The 16,255-nt window shown below is 40.1% G+C and overlaps 1 protein-coding gene across 1 annotated transcript in view; it reads right to left on the bottom strand.

Moving 5' to 3' along the window:
- Positions 1-7,308: 7,308 nt before the first annotated feature.
- Positions 7,309-16,255, bottom strand: part of Dars1 (aspartyl-tRNA synthetase 1) — a 65,780-nt gene continuing 56,833 nt past the window's right edge. Inside the window, exons 11-16 of the mRNA XM_057770144.1 lie at positions 16,031-16,177; positions 12,688-12,730; positions 11,837-11,917; positions 10,631-10,742; positions 10,406-10,477; positions 7,309-7,941 (exon numbers count right to left, since the gene is read on the bottom strand). Coding sequence (XP_057626127.1) covers positions 7,850-7,941; positions 10,406-10,477; positions 10,631-10,742; positions 11,837-11,917; positions 12,688-12,730; positions 16,031-16,177 — 547 coding nt within the window. The 3' untranslated portion in view covers positions 7,309-7,849. The remainder of the gene's footprint in view (positions 7,942-10,405; positions 10,478-10,630; positions 10,743-11,836; positions 11,918-12,687; positions 12,731-16,030; positions 16,178-16,255) is intronic.

The raw sequence follows: 16,255 nt of genomic DNA, 5'->3' as shown, positions 1-16,255 counted from the left end.
GATAAAATGCCCTCCAAGAGCTATAGACTAATAAAAACTCCAATCCTAGGCATGAAAATCTTCTCTTCAAGTTATTGGTCAGAGGAGTCCAAAGACTCCCCAAACAGTATATTTATTGTCCTTGAAGGCAAAGCTCTATTGCTTCAGACATTGAAGTTGGAGAAAGGAGATGGTTCCAATGACCCAGACCGACCCCCTCAACTACCATCCAGGCCCACATCCTAGGACTTGGTTGGCCCACCCAAACAGTTGCCCCATCTTGACCTGCTGGAGTGTGAGAAGGGACTGTTTTTGCAGAACAACAATAACTGAAAAATCTCCATGACTCAGGGCAACAACAGGATATCCAAGAGGAGTTTCCCTGAGGGCCCAGCCCAGTGATGATGGTGGACCAGAAAGAAACCAGAGGCCTTGTACCAGACCAACAACTCATCACGATGAGCATTTTGTGGGTGGCACTGATTGGATAAAAGGGGTACACTGTGTGACGCGCCACAGCTCCTGATGCCACTAGGATGAATAAAGGGGTGTTGGAAAGATGGAGGAGTGAGGTGGGTTTTTTGGTTGTTTTGTTTTTGTTTTGTTTTAATTTGGAGGACATACTGTAGGATGAGAGGTATATAAGGAGGGACTGGGAGATGAGCAGGATTGGAGTTCATAAAGTGAAATTTCTAAAGAATCAGTAAAGAATTATGTTTAATCCAGGACAGACTCCAAAGTTACAGAGAAACCCTGTCTCGAAAGACTAAAAAAAAGTTTAAAAAAGAAAGTCATTTGAAGGCGAAGATGTAAGTCACAAACAATCCCACGCTAGTTTAGAATTATGATTAATATAATGGTTATTTATTTAAAGGGGAAAAAACTTACAGATCACCGTCCCAGACAGCAGCCCTCTGCACAATCAGGAAGGGAGTCTAGTCGCCAGAAGCGGAGCAGGAAGTAAGAGAGAGTGAGGAGGGAAGTGGCCGCTTTTTTAAAGGGAGAGAGACCATGCCCCAATGGGCTGGTATCTCAGCGGCTATTGGCTGGAGGAGCGGAAGGACCTCCCGCAACAGTCATTGTATGTATGTATGTATGAATGTTTCAAAGAATAAAATATTAGAAAAAGGGAAGAAGGAGGAAGAAGAGGAGGAGGCGGAGGAGAAGAAGAAGAAGGAGGAGGAGGAGGAGGAAGAGGAAGAGGAAGAAGAAGAAGAAGAAGAAGAAGAAGAAGAAGAAGAAGAAGAAGAAGAAGAAGAAGAAGAAGAAATAATCAAGCTAGAACTGACCTGGAAGCCTCCTCCCTGAAAGACCCTCACTGTATACAAGCTGACAAGGGAGAAAAGTAATTAAGAATATCTTTTCCATCTGTAAAGTTTATGAACCATGACAATGACCAACATTGTAAAATACCCCTGAAGGTGTTACAATGGCACATCTATCTTTGGGTAACCAATAGACCTGTAATTGAACTTAAGGGTTACTCAATAGGGAGAGAATTCATGCCTGGTACTGGAAATCTAGGCATCTATTTGTGATTGGTAATGTCATAGATTAGAAGATAACTGTAGACAAAAGTTTCTGACCTGCAGCTGTTCAGTCCCAAAGAAACACACAGAGGCTTATATTAATTATAGACTGTTTGGCCTATTAGCTCAGCTTATTATTAGCTAGCTCTTACAACTTAAATTAACCCATAATTCTTATCTATGTTTAGGCACATGGCTTGGTACCTTTTCTCAGTAAGGTATTCTCAACTTGCTTCCTCTGCTTCTGGATGATGACTATCTCTCTGTCTTTCCTCTTCCCAGAATTCTCCTAGTCTGGTTGCCCTGCCTATACTTCCTGTCTGGCTACTGGCCAATCAGCATTTTACTAGACCAATATGAGTGACAAAACTTTACAGTGTACAAACGCATTTTCCCACTGCAGGGAACCTACTACTGTCATTTTTCTAGGCCAGTATAAATTCCCAACTGCAGTCTAAGTACTTATCATTAAATCCACAGATAAGGTAGCCCTCACCTCTCATCAAAGAAGCTGCTTCTGAGGTAGACAGAGACATTAAGCCAACTAGTCAAAATACAGAGAACAACTGACCATGAGATGTCCATGCCCAGTTAGTACATCTACAAAACAACCTCTACATGTAAGGCTCAGGGAACAGCACGGAAGAGGAAGAAAGACTGTTACAAGCCAGAGGACCAGTACATCTGCTGTGAGAGTCTTCTATATGTGACAGGGAGCTCCATTTATGAAATCTTCACGTCACTTAAACAAGACCTACACACACACACACAGAGAGAGAGAGAGAGAGAGAGAGAGAGAGAGAGAGAGAGAGAGAGAGAGAGCAGAGAACAACTTTGTGGAGTCAGTTCTTTTCTTCCACATTTATGTGGTTTTTGAAGATTGAACTTTGGTCATCAGGCCGAAGTTATTCATTGAGCTCTCCTGCCAGTCTCTTGAAAAGCTTTCCGTAATATTGTTACTTAAAACACATTAAATTTTGTAAAAGTAAAATTATATCATTTCCCCTCTTCCCTTTCTTCCCTCTCAAATTCATGGCCTCTTTTGTTGTTACATACATATATACATACAAACACATAAATATATAACTACTGAGTTAATTTAGTATTGCTTATGTTTTTTGTGATTTCAGGACTGACCATTTAGTATTGGATAACCAACTAGAGGTCTCATCCCTAGTAAAGACTATCTCTCCCACTCTCAGCATTCCTTAGTTGCCTGTAGTTCTGTCTAGGGGGTAGGACCCCAAGAGAAATTTCCCTCTTTGTGTGTGTGTGTGTGTGTTTGTTTTTTGAGACAGGGTTTCTAGTAGTTTTGGAGCCTGTCCTGGATCTCGCTTTGTAGACCATGCTGGCCTCGAACTCAGAGATCTGCCTGTCTCTGCCTCCTGAGTGCTGGGATTAAAGGTATATGCCACTACCACCCTGCAAGATTTTCCTCTTGCATGTTAACAAGTCTACTGGTATCCTTGTTCAAGTCTTGTTTAAGCAGCCATGTTGAGGCATCAATGGGTGAATTGTTCCTGACATTTCAAGGAGACACAATCCCACAGCCAATTTTCTGGTCCCTTAGCTTTTTCATAGTTTTCCCATTCCCTCTTTTGCAAAGTTCTGTGAACCTGAGTGCAGGAGTTATGTAATAGATGTGCCCATTGGAGCTGGGCACCTCACCAACTGTTGCTCTCTGCATTTTGACAGTTGTGGTTTTCTGTAATGGTCTCTGTTGGTAGCAAAGAGAAGTTTCCTTGAGGAGGGGTGAGCATGGGTAGAAGGACTAGTATTTAGAATACAGTTGGGAACTATGTTGGCTTAGAAATGGTGGTAGTAGGCTCTCCTCTAAGATCTGTGCCTCACTATTGCACTCATAGGGGTATCTTGCTGTGTTGTTATTGTGGTTCAAAAGCATCACGGCAGGGTAGGAATATTGACTGCTTATATAGCACTTTATGGTTCTATGAAAGCTAGTCCCCAGGAAGACAGCTTTCATGTCAAATCCAGCTTGGATCCTCTGAGTTGTGTGAATGAACTGTCTTTAGCAAGAGGGTCTTACCCTCAACCTCTGAGAGGCAACAAAGGGAAACAGCACTAGCCTACAGTGTTTTGGGAGTCTCTTGCACTCTCTTGGCCCAAAACTCAAAATGCTGTTTCTCATGCCTGGTATTTGGCTTTGATATAGTGTATGGCTCTTGGGGGAAGACCACTGTCAGTCCCAGTGGCATGACATCATTTAAACTACATATATATGATGTGGTATTCCCCTCTGAATGCTGTGAATACCATTGGTTAATAAAGAAACTGTCTTGGCCGGGCCGTGGTGGCGCACGCCTTTAATCCCAGCACTCGGGAGGCAGAGGCAGGCAGATCTCTGTGAGTTCGAGGCCAGCCTGGTCTACAAGAGCTAGTTCCAGGACAGGAACCAAAGCTACGGAGAAAGCCTGTCTCAAAAAATCCAAAAAAAAAAAAAAAAAAAAAAAAAAAAAAAAAAAAGAAACTGTCTTGGGCCTTCACAGAGCAGTAGAGAGAGAGGTAGGTAGAGAAAACTAAACTGAATGCTGGGAGAAAGAAGGTGGAATGAAAAGCCATGGAGCCGCCAAAGACAGACATGCCAACTTTGCCCCATAAGCCACAGCCTCATGGGAATATACAGATTAATGGAGATGGGTTAATTTAAGATATGAATTAGCCAGAAATATGCTTAAGCTATTGGCCAAACAGTATTGCAAATAATATAGTTTCTGTGTGGTTATTTCGGGGCTGAGCAGCCAGAAACAAACAAGTGGCCTCTTACTACATATGTATATGCACATGCATGCACTTATACAGACTTTATGTAATTTTAGTTAAATAATAGTGTTACCCTATGGCTTTCCCAAATATCTTTAGTATTTATTCCCCACCTCATTTTTTCTATTTCCACATGTTCTCTCTCATCTATGTGAGAATATAACCTGGAGCACCCTAGGCACTAGGAAAGTAAAAAGGTATCATGGGGCACGGGAGTGGTAGAGGTGAATAGCAGGGTATATGTGATAACATTACTTTAAAAAGTTATTTTATTCCATTGTATAATATACAAGCAAAAGACCAATAAGACAAAAATACCCAAATAAAGCAATGCTACAAAGAAATCCCACTGAGTTTGTTTTGAGTTGTTCATCAATGCTGGGTATGGGGCCTACCCTTTTGTGTGGTTAATATACCCAAAGAAACTCTACTAGAGAAAAGATTTTTTCCTTTACAATCCTGTATCAGTCCTGTTGTGTCTGGAAGACTGTTTCCTTGGTGTCACCCATCTCCTTACAATCCCTTATAATTCCCTCTTGTAAGTCTTCCTCCACCTCTTCCATATAGCTTCCTGAACTCTGAAGGGTGGGGTTTGGTGAAGACACCCATTTACTATTTATTTAGTGTTCCAAAATCTCTCACTCTCTGTACATTGTCCTATTGTGGGTTTCCATGTTAGTCCCCATCTATTACAAAAGGAAATGTCTCTGATGATAAGGCTATTGCCCCCCCCCCACTTTGAGACAGGGTTTTATTATGCAGCCCTGACTGAAATAAAACTTTAGATGCTTCTGCCTTCACCTTTCTAGTTTGTATTATAAAGGTGTGTATCACCAGACCTGGATAATCAGCAGGAAAACATTGATACTGTTTTTGAGACAGTATGTTGTAGCTCAGAAACTCTTTGTATCTGAGGATAGTTTTCAACTTCTGATCTTCCTGCTTCTATCCCTAAATGATAGGTTACAGGTATACATTCCAGTGCTTGGGGATCAAAACCAGGGCTTCATACAAGCCCTCTACCAATTGTGTTGTAGCTCTAAGCCTTTGACTGCTGGTTTCTAGAACGGCAGAGCAGAGCAGTACCTTCACATTTCCAGGGACATTTCCTTCATGTGTCTCCTAACTGGTGTCAACTCTTTGGGAACATAGACATCTAGACCCACAGACTCTAGCAATAGGATGAACAAATGCAACTGAATCCTGCACTGGAAGATACGGATGAGTAGTGACTCCTGTACTTCTGTAGAAGGAGCTGCGGGCAGGCCTGCTTTTTGTCCCACCCGGCTCCCGCTCGGCTAGCTTAGCCCCAGAAATAACAACACACAAATTGTATTCACTTAAACACTGCTTGGCCCATTAGCTCTAGTCTCTTACTGGCTAACTCTCATATCTTGCTTTAACCCATATCTAATAATCTGTGTAGCACCACATGGTGGCTTACCGGGAAGATTCTAGGGTACGTCCATCTTGGGCTGGAGCGTCATCGCGTCTGACTCAGAGAGGCATGGCGATTGCCTCACTTCCTCCCAGCATCCTGTTCTGTCTACTCCGCCTACCTGATTTTCTGTCCTATCAATAGGGCCAAGCCAGTTTATTAGCCAATGAAACAACAGATAGAGACCCACCTACATCATACTTCTGTATCCTGAACCCTGCAGTTCACTTAATGACTATAAATTTTAAGTTGCTTGCAAAGGTGCATGGTGCCCTCTCCATGCACAATAGTTTCTTCATGGTGGTATTGACAAAGCCTTCACAAAGTCCTATTATCACTCTGTTATAAAGCAGGAGCGTTCTAACTTTTTGATGTTTCTGTTTGGTCAAAAGTGAGACCCCAGTCCTCTAACACCCCTATAATCAGAGGCTGGAAGGTAATATTGAGTTGAAGTGTCACTCCCAGCCGTCCAAGTGCTGACCACTCCCACAGGATATTTAGGGTTGCGCCAGAACAAGGAACATGTGGTTTTGGGTTTGCATGTGTGTTCCCACTGTCTTTTCCATGCCATGCTCTCCCGGCCACCCAGGACTGTGCCGTCTATTAAATATGGGCATTTAATTTGGTTTGATCTGGTCTGATTAGAGTTCTTTTGTGTCAGTGGAGCAGCTTGTCTTAAGATTTTCCTAACAGTTTCAATTATGATGTCATCTACAAATGTGTTGGGCCACATTCACAGCTATTTACTGGCACAGAGTCTCTCAGCAGAGGTCCATGAGAGGTAGGGATAAAGGGATAAAGGGCATGGCTGGCTTGGAGGACTTGAAGCTTTGGGTTCACCTATAGTCAAGCTTGAAAAAGCACATAAAGGAGTTTAGCTAAAAGTCAGTTCCTGATCTACAAACCCCCAATGTATTGTTTTTACTTTGTGGTAAAGTAGGACCCAACCTAAACTATACAACACAGGGTTTCAATGTTGGCACACCAAGTTTTTATGAGCCCTATCATTGTCTCTGCAACAAGCTTCACAGGCAGGAGAGAAAATGTCATGGAACATGTGTTGTTGTGTCTAGGCTAAGGTACTCTGCTACCCCTTTCCAGGTGGGAAGTCTCTGGCATCACCAGTTTCTACAAATGGATGTTTTCTCTAGGAATGGTGCTACAGCAGAGCACAGCATCAACTCCTGCTTTGGCAGATAGGACAATGGAGGTGTGCCCAGTATACAGTGATCATGACAGACCAGGTCATACTGTTGCCAGTGCTTCTTTGTGGTGCATTCTCTCTCAATGCAACCAATACACTTTAAGATATTTACATATTTGCATGTTTCGGTTACTCTCTTATGTGCTTTCTTTTGAGACAAGCTCCCATGTAATAGAGAATGATCTTGAACTGCTGGTCCTCTTGTCCACACATCCCTAACGCTAGAATTACAGGCACACACTGTCACGTGCCCTTGGCTCTATAGCACTTTTCATGTCTAATATTTACATAAGGCTAGTTTATTTTTTATTCTCAATGTATATATGCCAACAACCAGTTATAAAATCAAATTTCTACAAAGTCACACAAAACTATCATTCGCTTTAAGGTTTTATTGAATTCCAACATCAGAATTGAAGTGTTTTGGTGTTACTGTTTCTAGTCGGTGTTCTCACTTGCCTCACATGATTGCTGCAGATAACTTTAAACTCATACTCTAATTTTCTGTGACATATCTATCTTATATATGTTAAAATCTTGGTTATTTCTCCAATTTCTTTTTCTCAATGTCATCATTTAAAAGTCCAAATACTGAAAATGTAGGATATTAGTATTGTGGCTACCATAATATAGAAAAGAAAAAAAATGATACAATCTTAAACTGCTTAAAAGTCTCCTTAACATTTCCTATAGTGATAGACTACGAATTTCCACCATAGAAATTTCTATTAAAATGTTCAAGCATGTCCTACTGAAACATATCTGAAGTTCAAAATGTTTTTTCTTAAATTAATTTGTACTGAAGTATTTAAAAAAGAATCGTGGCACTTTAGTAAGACAGTTATTTTACTGCATACCTTAACTACCTCAGGTGTAACCTGACCAACAGCAGATTACTAGAGAGAATAAAAAGTGTGGTTAAGGCGTGAGTCGTTTGGGGTCACGAGGGAACATCGATGTCTGACGTACATTATGCAATCCTAAGAACAGCATCGTCACTCTTTCCAACCCTGTGAATAAGAAAATGACAGTCAATCCTTTTTGAAAACCTCTCATTACCAGTTATACTATCTTTTTGGTGGAACATATTATTTTATAAAGCATCTCTCATTAATAAAAAGAAAAAACCCCACAAAATTCAATATTTCGTAAATATTCTTTTCCTTCCTCCCTGGATATAGGCACTCACCAATCTATTCTCTGCTTCTGAACTTGACTACTCTAAAATACCAGCAAAGTAGAATCATAGAGAGTTAGCCCTTTTGCTAATTTATTCATTTATTTATCATTCATTCATTCATTCATTCATTCATTCATTCATTCATATATCATCTCCACAGTTCACCTATACTTCAGAACACAACAAAGTTTCTTTCTACAAACAGCTTGGCTGCCCTGGAGCGCCTCTCTCTCTCTCTCTCTCTCTCTCTCTCTCTCTCTCTCTCTCTCTCTGTCTCTCTGTCTCTCTCTGTCTCTCTGTCTCTCTCTCTGTCTCTCTCTCTCTCTGTCTCTCTTTCTCTCCCTCTCTCGACCAAGTGACCTCAAACTCAGAGATTCTACCTCCTGAGTGATAAGACTGAAGGTGTTTACACCACACCCTGCAAAATTTCTTTCTTTGTAACACTGATTGGCCATATAGGTTAAAGACCTTATTCCAGAAATACAGATATTCTAAAATCTAAATATTTGGTGGCATCAAAGCAGCACAAGGATCTCAATGGTAAAGTCTATGAAATAATTCTAAAAGCCAAGAAAATACAAGTCTGGTCCTGATCATGTCACACAGGGGATCCTTATCCAACACCACATTCTGCTGGTCCATATACCCATGATGGACACCCAGCTGCATCCATGTCTCAGCCACTATGAAGATGTATGTATGCATAAATACTTCTTTGGTGTGTCATTTCTAATTCTTTCGAGCACACACACAAAATTGGAATGATAAATCACATGGTAAGTCTTTCTTTAGGGTATAAACACAGAAGTGGACTATTGGTTCCTATGATAAATGAATCTCTATTTTTGAAGAACTATAATCCTGTTTTCTGCAGCGGGCAAACTGATCCTCCACATTCATCCTAGTGCTAATTATTGTATGTTAAGATAGTAGCCATCCTAGCTGTGTGAAGGTATACTTCACCAATGACTGCTCATGCCTGCTCATGCGCTCACCAACCACCTGCATCCTCTTTTGGAGAAATTTCTATTCAGGTCCTTTGCCCATTTTGAACTTGAATTTTATTTATTCTGGATATTAATCTCTTATCGCATATATAACCTGTAAATATTTGTTGCTGCTATGCGGGCTGTCGTTTTACAGTCTCTCTCTCTTTGTTTAAACATGTCTGTGTGTGCACATGTCTTCAGAAGCCTGCAGGGTCATCAGATCTGGAGCTGAAGTTTCAGGTGACTGTGCGCCCCTGATGTGGGTACTAGAAACTCAACCTCCAGTGGTCTGAAAGTGTAGCAAGTACTCTCAACTTTAGCCATCTCCCCAACCCCTCTTTACTTTCTTTCCCCAATTGCCCCCTGCTTCCAAAGTTGGTGCTGGGGATCAAATGCAGGAACTGTGCAGACAAGGCGAGCACTGAGTTATATACTACAATTGCCCTTCCCCCACTTTTAAATGCTGGGGTCAAACCCAGTCTTGTACTTGCTATGCAATTAAGTATTTTTTATGCACGAAGTTTAAATTTTTTCCCTAAGCTAAATTTTGCTATTAATCATCTTGCTGTGTGTGTGCCATAGGTACTATATCTAAGAAAACATGCCAAGGGCTGGAGAGATGGCTCAGTGGTTAAGAACACTGCCTGCCCTTCCAGAGGTCCTGAGTTCAGTTCCCAGCAACTACATGGTGGCTCACAACCATCTGTAATGAGATCTGGTGCCCTCTTCTGGCCTGCAGGCATACATGCAGACAGAATACCGAGAATACTGTATACATAATAATAATAATAATTAAAAAAAAAAAGAAAAGAAAAAAAAAGATGGTCAAATCCAATATCCTGATGCTTTTTCTGTTTTCTTCTAACAGTTTTCTAGTGTTAGACCTTTCATTTAGGTCTTTGATTCATTTTGGATTACTGCTTTTATCTGGAGTGAGGTAAGGGTTTAACTTTATTCTCTGACATGTAAATATCAATTTTGTTCTCATCACTGGGGAAAATTACCATTCTATGATCTTTAAAAATTATTTTATTTACATAAATATATGTGAGTACATGTGAGTTTATGTGTCCTACTATGTCTGCAGGAGCCTGCTGAGGCCAAAAGAAGAAATCAGGTCCCCTGAAACTGGAATTTTAAATGGTTGTGATCTGCTACATGGGTATTGTGAACTGAACTCAGGTCCTTTGCAAGAGCAGCAAGTTATCTTAACCACTGAGCCGTCTTTCTAGGCCTCTTCTATAGCCTTTAAACTTGTTCTTCACTTGCGTTTATAGAATTATTTATAAGTAATAGCAGTATTACCAATGCCTCCACCAGCATGAGGAGGGGCTCCAAATCGGAAGGAATCAATGTAAGCTTTGATTTTCTCCAAATCTATAAGAAGAAAACAGAATTTATCATTTTGCTATAAAAGAGGTATTACTACAGTGAAGATTTGGGGGAAAATGACTTATGAGACATCTTTAAGATGTTTACAATGCATTATCTTCATAAGACACACAATTCTAGATATTTCAAATTACTTACCAATTCCATGGTGCAAAGCTCTCTCTGTTAGCAACTGAGGATCATGTATTCTTTGTGCTCCAGACAGTATTTCTTCTCCTCTCATGAACATGTCATAAGAGTTGGAGTGTTTCTGCAGAAGAAAAATGAATGAACCTCCACCATTCTTCAAGTACTATGTTATCACACTTTCCCGTGATAAACACGTGGGGAGAAAAATCCATGCTCTTTCCCTAGTTAATGACTACCCTTCAACACAATTTCCTCTTTATGGCAGAACTGCTAAGGGCAGTTTTTGTTCTCTGTTTAGATTTCCATTTTCTCTTTACCACACCTCCTACTAACCAGAATACCACATCTAAAGCAGTGGTGCTGCTTTTTATTTTACTTTATGCCTAAAAAGTTTTGAAATATGACATAATTTTTGGTCAGTTGTGAATGTAAATTACCAATAAGTAAGTAGTCTATTTTAGAAAACTTTTAAGGAAAGTTAAACTAAAACTGAATTAACCTATACTTAACTTGTGGCCTATCAGGCATTTGACACCACCAGTTTTAACTTTCACATAAATAATGGCTCCGATTCCCAAATCACTTCAGCATTACCTGTAATTTGTTATAAATGCTGACCTCTAAATCTGCCCCAATCAATGATTAGGAACTCTAAGAGTAGGGCTCAGCATTTGTGTTTCAAAACCCCTCCAGTCTGGTGCTGGTGATGTACACCCGGGAAGCCGAGGCAGGCAGACACCTGAGTTCCAGACACTGCACATTCCAGGTCAATCAGAGATAGACAGTAAGACTTTATATTAGGGAAAAAAGAGAAAACAAACAGAACAAACCCCAAGTTCTCTAGAGGGTTCATGTATACCAAGGGTTGGGAACTACTGAAAAACAAAAATCCATTAAGATCATCTGGATTACTAAATATAAAGCAAGCTTTCATTTTCTTCAAATCTATCAAATGAAAACACAACTTACCACCTCAATGTAAAAATTAGAAAGGTGAAGTCCCAGTTCAAAGTCAAAAGAGATTCTCCCTAACCTCTGAGTATCTAGTGCTATATTTAGCATCTATAATACCAATAAATCTTTAGGAAAATTGACCTAGGAATAGGATTTAATTTAATTTAGGTTCTCAGGACTAATTTTCTACAGCATTCAAATATGGTTACTAGAAAGTTCTTTCTTCCCCACAAATAGGTGATTTGAGACTAAATTACTCACAGGATTTCTTGGGTCAGGCATGGTATAGAAAGGTCTTACAGCCAATGGATATTTATCAAGAACATAAAAGTCTGTATCATACTATTAAAAGAAAGAAACTGTGTTAAGTATTTACAATATTTTATGGAAAATTTAAGTATTAATTATTATATTACTATAACCCCCCCTTAATTATTTCCCTAATAAACACAGCTTTTTGTTTAAATATCTAAGTAAAATTGGGTAATGCTCTTCAAATGGAAGCTACTGAAATAATAGTTACAGTGTTTAACATTTTCTTACTACCTCACAAGCTTAGGTAAAAAGAAATTACACTTCAACTTTTATTTGATTACATTCCCCTTTGTTAAAACTGATGGGAGAGAATGGCAGCAGAGTGGCGATTGCTGAAAGAGCAAGCTCAAGGTCTGGCTAACACTGTAGACTTCAGAAAAAGCTCAACCAGCAGGGGGAGCTCAAGGACTTTCTAAACATTAAATTAGTGTCCTATTAAAAAGAACACAACTAGGCTAAGCTTTATTTCCTTTGGCTTTAGTTCTAGAAAATAAGAGCAAGAGTGCACAGCTAAGACCTTCTGTAGTTTAGAGCCCTTCCTCACTTATCTGACAATCTCAAGTATCCTTTAGAGGTACTTCAGTATGACTGCACAAACGTCACACACCGAATTAATCAAACTGTTGGTCAAAATCTGACTAAATGTCCGTCCCCCCCCCCTTTTCTGAGAACAAAAGTACCGTTCACTTTACTAACTCTGGAAACACACCACTGAAAGAAGATGATAGAATATTCTGCTATTGCTGCCTCTTCTTAAGGTACATTTCAGATTAAACAACAAAAAGAAAACACCCTACCTTTTCCTTCACCAAACGGCCCAACAGCTTTTCATTTGGCGTACTGAAAAAAAAGACACATGAAACTAGTGGTTGAGGGTGAAACAGAAAGTTTTTTATTTTGGTTTTTAAGAGACAGGGTCTCTCTGTGTAATATCCCTGGTTGTTCCAGGACTCCCTCTATAGACAAGGCCAGCTTCAAACTCACATAGATCAATCTGCCTCTGTCTCTGAGTGTTAGGATTAAAGATGTGTGCCATCACCACCCAGCTTACACAAACGTCTTAGCTTTTTAATATTTGTACTAATTGTCGGGTGGTGGTGGCGCACGCCTTTATCCCAGCACTTGGGAGGCAGAGGCAGGCGGATCTCTGTGAGTTCAAGACCAGCCTGGTCTATAAGAGCTAGTTCCAGGACAGGAACCAAAACCACAGAGAAACCCTGTCTCGAAAAAGCAAAAAAACAAAACAAAACAAAAAAAAAATTTGTACTAATTGTGTGTCTGTGAGTGGGTGCTGGAGTTACACAGGGAGTTGTGAAGCAGCCTGATATAAGTGCTGGAAACTAAACTCACATATCTGGAAGGGCAGTCAAGAGTTCTTAAACCACCAAACCATTTCCCCAGTCCCCCAAGTAATAACTTAAAATACTTTTTAAATTAGTAAGGCTCCTTTTAATATGAGGGTTTTTTTTTTTTTTTTTTTTTTTTTTTTGGTTTTTCGAGACAGGGTTTCTCTGTAGCTTTTGGAGCCTGTCCTGGGTCTCCCTCTGTAGACCAGCCTGGCCTCCTTGAACTCACAGAGATCCGCCTGCCTCTCCCTCCCGAGTGCTGGGATTAAAGGCGTGCGCCACCACCATCTGGCTAATTTGAGGTTCTTAAAGAAAAATAAAACTTGGCTCAAACACACTGTCAGATATCTGCCCCTTTCTAAGACAAGCATTTCAGGAAGCCACCTACAGGCTCACCTCCCTCAGATACTTGGTGCACACACATACTGCTCCAACCTTTACAACCAGGCAGAACCAAACATTCCATTGATCCAGAAACAGGAGGGAAACTTTACTGTTTTACTGCACTGTTTTCACTTTACTATAATTATGTGAAATAAAAATCCAGTTGGCCAGCACTGGAGGATTTTGTTATTAAATAGTCTCTCTTTTTGTTACTTCAAAAAGGTTTGTAATATGACAACCAGTATACCCACATCCTTAAAGGCAATCTGGGGCCAACAGGTACCTTCTTTAGCACCTATGTCACTCAACAACAATTCTCAAGATGCCTAAAATATTTTGCTTTAATTGAACTAATTATAAAATTTATGGCTTCTTTTAGCAATAAAGGGTATGCTGAAAAATCATATTCTTCTTAATAAACAAATAAATAATGGACTAGGAGTAAAGTATATTTTTTGGGGGGAAAAAGAAAGACAACCATCACATTTCTCTTCCACATATCTACTATGTACTATTGTAATGACTTAACTATTTTAATCAGGAACCTCTGAATGAAATGTATGTTGACAGCAACTTTCTATCTTTAGTATGCAATTTATTTCTAATTTTTTTTTTGTTTGTTTTGTTTTTCAAGACAGGGTTTCTCTGTGGTTTTGGAGCCTGTCCTGGAACTAGCTCTTGTAGACCAGGCTAGTCTCGAACTCACAGAGATCCGCCTGCCTCTGCCTCCCGAGTGCTGGGATTAAAGGCGTGCGCCACCACTGCCCGGCTTTATTCCTAAATTTTAAGAAGTAGAATTAGATTTGGATAACAAAATGCAGCATACTGATGACATATAGACATTAGTATTTCTATGCCCAATCCTGTATGGGGTGAGTTAGAATTTTCTTTACCCTTAAAAGGGAAGTAACATTACAAATAAAAATCGTAGGCAAAAGCCGGGTGTGATGGTGCATGCTTTTAATCCCAGCACTTGGGAGGCAGAGGCAGGTGGATTTCTGTGAGCTCAAGGTTAGCCTGGTCTACTAGTCAGCTGCAGGTCAGCAAGGGCAGACTGACCCTGTTGCAAACAATCCACCAAACCAAACCAGAGAAAACTCTCTTCATTCTTCTTTGTTCTATATTACTAGGGATTGAAAATAGGGTCTTATGTAAGATAAGTAAACCTCTACCACTGAGCTATGCCTTCTACTCCCCCACCTATAAATTATATATAGCCATGGCTGTCCTGAATCTCACTAAATAGACCAGGCTGTCCTTGAACTCAGAGGCCCACCTGCCTCTGCATCCTGAGTGCTGGGATTACAAGGTATACTCCACCATATCTATCTATCTATCTATCTATCTATCTATCTATCTATCTATCTATCTATCTATCTATCTATCTATCGCTTTTTTTTGTTTGTTTGTTTGTTTTTTTGTTTTTTCGAGACAGGGTTTCTCTGTAGCTTTGGTGCCCGTCCCGGAACTAGCTCTTGTAGACCAGGCTGGCCTCGAACTCCCAGAGATCCGCCTGCCTCTGCCTCCCGAGTGCTGGGATTAAAGGCGTGTGCCACTGCACAGCAAAATATTTTTAAAGTATTTAAAAATACTGAAATATTTTAAGTGTGACTGTTTTGCCTGCATATATGTATGTGTACTACATGAATGCCTGGTGTCCTGTAAGGCCATGAACCGATCACCTAGAAGAGGAATTACAGATGGTTGTAACCCACCATCTGGGTACTGGGACCAAGACATAGATCCTCTGAAAAAGCAGTAAGTGCTCTTAACTGCTGAGCCATCTCTCCAGTCCTTAATATGTTTATTTATTTATTAAAAGATTATTTATTGCTGGGTGGTGGTGGTGCATGCCTTTAATCCCAGCACCTGGGAGACAGAGGTAGGCGGATCTCTGTGAGTTTGAGGCCAGCCTGGTCTACAAGAGCTAGTTCCAGGACAGACTCCAAAACCACAGAGAAATCCTGTCTTGAAAAACAAACAAACAAAAAGAAATTTGCCTGCATGTGTTCTGCAAGAATAGCAAGACTCGTATTCTCTGAGTCATCCCTCCAGATCTCCTTTTCATTCATTTTGAGGTAGGGTCTCCAAGCTGCTCAGACTGGCCCAACACTTGTTCTGTATCCCAGGCAAACTTTGCACTGGTAAACCTCTTGCCTCACCCCCTCCCGAGTACTTGAGATTACTGGCCTGTGCCACTAGATTTGTCTTCTGAAAGGTTATAAATAGGGAGCAAAATGAAAAGTTAACAAAATTACTGAAGCCTACGCAAACAATATTAAATATATTTTATAATCTTTATTATGTAAAGCAGTATTATACAATATATCAAAGTTAATAGTAATCTGTTAGGCAAAATACATTAAGCCTAGGCATAAAAGTTAAAAAAAGAAAAAAGTTCGACACTAACCTTAGATCTTCCTCATCGCCCATTTCAACTCCCGCTTCTCTAAGCATAGCCAAAGCTTCACAATACTCCAGTCTTAGAGTTGGCTCCAAAAATTTGAAGGGCTCACATGGGAACTGTTTATTCACAGTTTGAATTTCAGTCTGAAACCTATATGTTCAATGTTTCAGTTAATAAAACGTTAATTGTTTCTTCCACAAGAGGTCACTGTAAGCAATATACAATATC

Source organism: Chionomys nivalis, chromosome 5 (genome assembly GCF_950005125.1).
Source record: "Chionomys nivalis chromosome 5, mChiNiv1.1, whole genome shotgun sequence".
Taxonomy (NCBI): domain Eukaryota; kingdom Metazoa; phylum Chordata; class Mammalia; order Rodentia; family Cricetidae; genus Chionomys; species Chionomys nivalis.
This window is presented reverse-complemented; position numbering and strand designations above follow the sequence as displayed.